General features: G+C 36.3%; 1 protein-coding gene and 1 pseudogene across 1 annotated transcript; both read left to right on the top strand.

Annotated features, from left to right (window-relative positions):
* Window positions 1–2,521: 2,521 nt before the first annotated feature.
* Window positions 2,522–4,785, top strand: LOC114758375 (xyloglucan endotransglucosylase/hydrolase 2-like; annotated as a pseudogene).
* A 348-nt stretch (window positions 4,786–5,133) lies between these two features.
* Window positions 5,134–6,855, top strand: LOC114758373 (uncharacterized). The gene is made up of 2 exons (XM_028947425.1): window positions 5,134–5,622; window positions 5,713–6,855. Exons 1-2 carry the CDS (start codon window positions 5,134–5,136, stop codon window positions 6,853–6,855), a joined length of 1,632 nt encoding a protein of 543 aa, XP_028803258.1.

Below are 6,855 nucleotides of genomic sequence, written 5' to 3'. Positions count from 1 at the left end.
AAAAACTACCAATTTATACCCGGTATTGCACTGGCGCTGTACTAGTTATTAAAATAGAAAAAAGAAACTTGCCTTGAATGGAGGAACTTCGTTGACTTATCTCAGAGAACGACGTCGCATGGCAATTAAATAGAGGGAACTCGTCCTTGACTTTGTTAAAACGGTGCGCATAAATGATGAGCTCTCAGTGCTCATCATCTTGCTTAGCACCGAAATTGGGTCCCATTTCAAGGTGCTTCCATTTATATAACAGAAAAAGTGTATTGTTTATAGTGAAAAGGAGAGCAAGACACGGAAACAGCTAGTGTGCATAATTAATGAGCTCACATGACAGATATTAATACTGGTATTAAAATAAAACCAAATCTTGAAGACAAGAATAAAGCATACTTAAGATTTATATATACTTCGCAGTTTAATTATAAGATATCATTTATAAACTATAAACGAGATTTTTATAATTAGGATCAGAGATTATATAATTCATAATGTTAATACCTAAAAATGTTAAGAATAGTTGGTCAAATATTATAAACATTTATTAATACTAATAGTAATACTGATATCCTTTTTCTTATTATTAGTGCCTATTTTTCTAATAAGATAAGAGTACTGTTTTTATTCTAAGGTAATAATTAAAATAGAACACACTTATCCCATTTGAAGTAAAATTATAGCCTTAATAAATATGGTAAATGTTTGTTTAAATATTATAACAGTACTCTTATCTTTGGCCAACAAAAAAATCTTATCAATTTCTTTTTAAATATCAATTGCCAGCCATAAGAGGCATAGATTATGCGAGATAATTTCAGCCAAAAGTACCATGTGAAATGAGGATTGGAACCCTTTAGTTGAGCTTTCTCATTTAAGTCTCAATTAACGGATATTAACTATTAGATGCCCTCTAATAGTGTTGAGATAAAGATCTTTATTTTTTTTTAAAAAAATAAATTTGTAATTCCCTTCAAAGTTATCAAATTCATGAGTTTAAATACACTTATGATAAATATGTGAACTCAAATTATAAACTCGAATCATAAACTTGTAAAAATTTACTTTTATTAATAAATTAGTATTAAAAATAGATAATTAAATAATTAAAATATAAAAAATAACACCAATATTATTTAAATATATTTTAAATCCAAATAATTGGAATTAAATTTATTAACGTTCACAATATGCCATATTTAACAAAATTTTTTTACAAATTCATATATATATAAAGTTATTAAACATAATCAAATTAAAAAATTAACACGAATTTAAGTGTAAGGTGACATGATTTTATAAGCTGGAAACGTAAAAACAGTAAACTCAGTAAGCAAACTCTTAAGTTTAACCTAGTTTATAATTATCATGAGTTTAAGAGCAAGTCGATATAACTTTATAAACTGAAAATGTTAAAATATTAAACTCGGAAAGTCAACTCTTGAGTTTAACAGCAATGATCCCCCTCAACACTATTAGATATCATGATATATATGATGATTAATATCTATCAATTAATTGTTTCACCTGCGAAAGCCTCAATTCAGGGATCCAAATTCGTGAAATCAGATAACATTTATACGCATTAAAAAGATACCTCCACATGATCTGACGCATGCTACGTGGGGTTAACTCAAGTGGTCAGAGTGAGGTGAGGTGCAGATATAAATATACAATGGTCAAGAGTTCAAACCTCTGCATTTTTTTTTGAAAAAATAATCTAACGCATTAAAGTAGCACCAAATATGTTTATAAAATAGCGAATAAAGATTAATCTAATTGATAAAAGTACGATTAATAGCTCAGAAGAGTATATCGGGCCAAAAAAAAAAAAAGCTCATAAGAGTATAAATTTCATTGCGAATGTCAGAATCTCATTGATAGGTATTCTGCAATTACTTCTCCAAACATTCTTTTGAGTTTTGAATTTGCGTTTATCCAAGGCACCTAAATTCTTATCCTGTTAAAAAAAAAAAAGAAGACAGTATCCTTAGAATATGGAGGGGTTAAGTTTCTGGTCCAGTCTTCGTATATTTTTTGGATTCCTAGTATTAGAATAAAACAATCCCAAATTCAGCTCTTTGACTATCGTTCAACCTCAAATTCCAAAAACACATCCGTATCCATTGACCTAACTTCCTAAACCATTATTCTTCTTATCATCCATCGATCAAAACTGATTCTCCTTTTCGTCCATCTGTCTCCAATTAATTTTTCCCAGAAAAGTAAAAGTCTAAGGCTTAGATGATATTCAGTTTGTGACAGAAAATATTATCATCATCATAATGATCCCAATCAATCACCCTAAGCCATCTGGCCTTTGTCTTCACAACAGCTTCTAATAACAAAATTACATCCCCATGGATCTATAACATTCACATTATTAATCTCACCCCAACAAGAACGTTGTTGATGTTATGTTCCTGCGAAGCAATCTGAAACCTTCACTTCATCTAAAGGACAAGAGATTTATCTTCATCCATGTAGTCTTGTAGTTCCAATCTTGTTTTTGTTTGTGTGTTTCTAGCGTTTGTTGGTACGGGTATTGGTGTGGATGGGAATTTCATAGAATATTTTGACACTCTTTTCGGAGAGAACAGAGCCAGAATCGAAGATGAAGGCCAAAGCTTATTCCTAACGTTGGATCAATATTCTGGGTCGGCGTCGTTTCCAAGAGTAAGTTTTTGTTCGGAAGATTTGATATGCAAATCAAACTCGTCCCAGGAAACTCAGCAGGAACCGTCACTGCTTTTTATGTAGCTATAATTATAATGATAAGATGTTTTACTTCGTGCCATGAAGGTGTTATATATGTATGTATATGTATGTGCCTACATGTTTTATGGATTGGGATTGGTTTTGGAGGTTAATTTATTTTGGTGTGATTAATGTTGTGTGCATGTGTAATGTACGAAGCTAAGCTCGGAGGGGCCACACCACGACGAGATAGACATAGAGTTCCTAGGAAACTTGTCGGGAGATCCTTATCTGATGTCCACTAATATTTTTGCATATGGCCAAGGTGGTCGAGAAATGCAATTCTACCTTTGGTTTGATCCCACTAAGGACTTCCACACTTACTCTATTGATTGGAACTCTCAACGTATCATGTAAGTTACATTATTACTGCTCCCATGTCCATCAGAATAGGGTAACTTTCAACCATTGCATAGAGTTTTATGCCATGCGTAAATAACATTATTAATCTTTGAAACTTTACAATAAACTTTCCTGAACATTTATATTATGCAAATAACTTGACATTATTAATTTTGTTTATTGTTTTATTATTTGCAAATGATCATTTAACGGGTATTGCTTATAACTCAAAGTTTGTGTAGATTGTATATGCATATAAAAATAAAGTTTAAGAGGTGTAAAATTGATTAGTTTGAGATTAATCAACAAGTTGTAAAGGATAAAGAAGTTATTTGTACATGGTTTTAAATTTAGGGACCTTTTATGCTTTAGCCATATTATTAATGACTTGTTAATAATAGGAGTCAATTCTCTAATCATTTTGTATTAAAAACCACCCCATTAATGAAAACCTTGCTCTTTACATGTGTAATTATTAAGATTGTTTGGAAAAAATTATAAATTTGAGAAACTATAAATATTGGGATTTTATATTTAGGACCAAAACAAAGACCGTAATAAACTCTTATATTTAAAACTGGAGGAAGTATACTGATCATTCCTTCTTCCTTCCATTCTAAGTAAGGAATTTGGGTGTGTTTGGATTTTCATGTGCAACTGCATAATTTTTTAATTGAATTTGAATGCAGAATACTTGTGGATAATACTTCCATAAGAGTGATGTGAAACAGGCATGATTGTGTGATGAGCATAAGCCCATGAGTCAAACAAGGAACATGCAAATGAAGGTCCACATCGCAGCACCTGTGAGAAAAGACTCACGTGGAAACTCAGGCAAGAGTGAGGAATATAAGTCGTTAGAGGAAAGAGAGAAGGGTGTGGAATATGTGATTGATCTCTGATTTCTCTCTTTCTAGGTCTCTTATTCTCTCTAAATATTCTGCTCCTTCTCTGGTGTTTTCCCTTCTCATTCCCTGTTTCCAGTCATTACGTATCTGTTGAGCTTGTATCTGGGTATTATAAGTTCAATGGGCTCTCTCTTCTAATAGGCTAATCTTTTGGGATGAGCTCTCCTTTTGGGCTTATGCTCATCACATTGGCACTTTCATTAAGAGTCGGCCAACCGAAAAGAGCTACCTACGGAGGATTCTGATCAATAAGAAGACTGAGTGAAGTGTCGTAGAGTAGAGCTGCCGAGGACATCGGCTCTTGAGAGGGGTGCTCTGTTATGAGTCCCACATTGGGGAATCTCACAAGTGTTGTGGGGTTTATAAGTTTAAGGGGCTCTCCCTCCTAATAGGCTAGTCTTTTGGGATAAGGCTCTCCTTTGGGCTTTTGCTCACCATAGATTGGAGTGCATTTCCCTACAAGGCAACCCACGAGGGTTTTTGGAACTCTTTGGAATGGAGACTCATGGGCTACCAGGTGGGGGCAGGTGAACATTGACATGTCCAATGCTCCGTTCGTCGCGTTGTTCCGGAACTTCACTGCTCGGGCCTGCACGGTGAGGCCGGAGCCATCGTGCCGGGACTTGGCGTAGCCAAACAGACCAAAGACATAGATCCGAAGAATAAGATGAAGATGCAACAAGTGCAGCAAAAATGGGTGGTTTATGATTATTGCCATGACTTTAGACGTTATGCTCATGGTCTTCCCTGGGAATGCCGCAAAGCCAATCTAATACCTCAATAGACACACACCTTATTGCAAACTATTTGTTAATTGTTACTCAAGTAGTGTATGTTTTGTTGTTTAATTTGACATAAAAAATTATTTTAATCCCTTACTTTTATACGTATTTTTTTTAGTTTTTTTAATCCTAACACCATTAATAAAAACTACTAGCATCAAAATTTTAAATGTTGAGAAAATAATCTCAAGTACTAAAATGTTAAATTTAATTTATAATAATAATGAATGTACCAAAAAATTATCATTTAAAATTAGCTGTGTTAAAGTTAAATGACTATAAAAGTACACTTTTTGGGGCAAACAAAAATCTTAAACCGTGTGAGTTTTTACTGCGAGCGCACACGAAGAATGATGAGGGACGGAACTGCACATAACGGCGCTACCTCCGAGGAGGTGGATGCCTTGGTTCGTAGCCGGAAGAAGGTTAGAACAGGTGATGGTACTTTGTCAAATGATCAATCGCTGGTCCCTAGATTGGAAGATTGGATGAGTGATGATGCGGAAGATGTGAGCCAGAAGGTGGTGTCACCTACGAAGTCCTACCAGGAAGCTTGTTCGAATCAAAACACAACCACCATGAATGAAGATGATGAGGGAGAGTGGTGGCATGGTGATGGCTGGAAAACAAAGCTTAGAGTCGAGATCACGGAAAAAGGGCCTAATGTTATTGTCCTTCCAGAGTTTCAGAGGAAACTGGCTAAGAAGTGGGAGACGTCGCTCTTTGTCCGCTTGTTGGGGCGAATGGTGCGTGAAGATTACTTGGGTGATAAACTGCAAAAGATGTGGGGTCGTCATGGTGAGGTCGAAACGCTGGAGATTGGATCTGGATACTTCCTGGTTCATTTGAGTAATAAAGAAGATTATGATCATGCTCTAACTGAAGGTCCTTGGCTGATCCTGGGTCATTACCTGGCGATCCAACCTTAGAGGGCAGACTTTGATCCGGATGCCGACAAAGTTTCAAAAATCGCTGCTTGGGTAAGGATTCCTAAGTTTCCTGTTGATTATTATGACCAAGGAATCCTCTATGTTGTAGGTAATCAGATTGGAAGAGTGTTAAAAGTTGATCGAAATACGCTTCGCCAAGCCAAAGGTCGCTTTGCTCGATTGTGTGTCGAGTTAGATTTGAATACACCTCTCTTGCCATCGATCCTGATTAATGGAAAGGAAAAGAAGATTGTGTATGAGGGCCTGCATTTTATATGCTTCACGTGTGGAAAGTATGGTCATGATTCTGAGCATTGCCTCAACCGTAAAATGTCCAACGTTGAGGTGCATTCACAACCAGCTGCTAGTAATCCAGAGGTTAGCAAGGCTGCAGTGGTTGACAAAGAACCTTCTAGTAGCACCTCATTGCAAACCTACGGTGAGTGGATGGTGGCTCCACGGCGGCGTAGGCCTCAACGAGCACAGGCGGGGAATGCGTATAATCCTGGGCGTAATGGTCGGCGTGATGGTGGGGTTGGTGTCGTGAATGCAGGATCGAGATTCATGGCTTTGAATGATCTTGATTCTGAGGAGATGGCCGTTGAAAATAATCAGTTAGTATCGCGGGAATCTCTTAATGACGTTGGCACTATAACTACCGTTATCTCTAAGGACCTGAAATCACGGGATCTTAATGTTGGGAAAAAGAAGCAAGTAGTTGCAAGCAGTGGGTCTAAAAACGATGGTGTGGGTCGAAGTGCAAGTGTGGACCGAAGTGCTATAGTTGCAAGCCTAATGGAGGCATATTTAAAGGTTAAAAATAAATTGGCAAAACAAGGCCCTACACAAGTAAGCTCGGCAAGCAAGATAGTGGTGCCAAAAAGTTCCACTCATGTTGATAAAATAATTAATAATGGACTTCCTCATTTGACTCATAGTGGGCCGTTAGATGCTGGGGTCAATTATGTGGATAGGGGTTTAGTCCCAATTGATCCGAATATTACAAATGGTGCATCTATTCCTTTAGATTCGGGTTCAGGTGGACGTACGTCTTTTGTCTTGCATTCTAATCCTTTGATGGAAGATAATGATGTGGTTATGCGTGTTGAAGGTGAAGTCTCGCTTGGGACTTATAATCAGTAG

The sequence above is a fragment of the Neltuma alba genome, unplaced genomic scaffold (genome assembly GCF_004799145.2).
Source record: "Neltuma alba isolate B1F8T4 unplaced genomic scaffold, ASM479914v2 tig00010690_pilon, whole genome shotgun sequence".
Classification (NCBI taxonomy): Eukaryota; Viridiplantae; Streptophyta; class Magnoliopsida; order Fabales; family Fabaceae; genus Neltuma; species Neltuma alba.
This window is presented reverse-complemented; position numbering and strand designations above follow the sequence as displayed.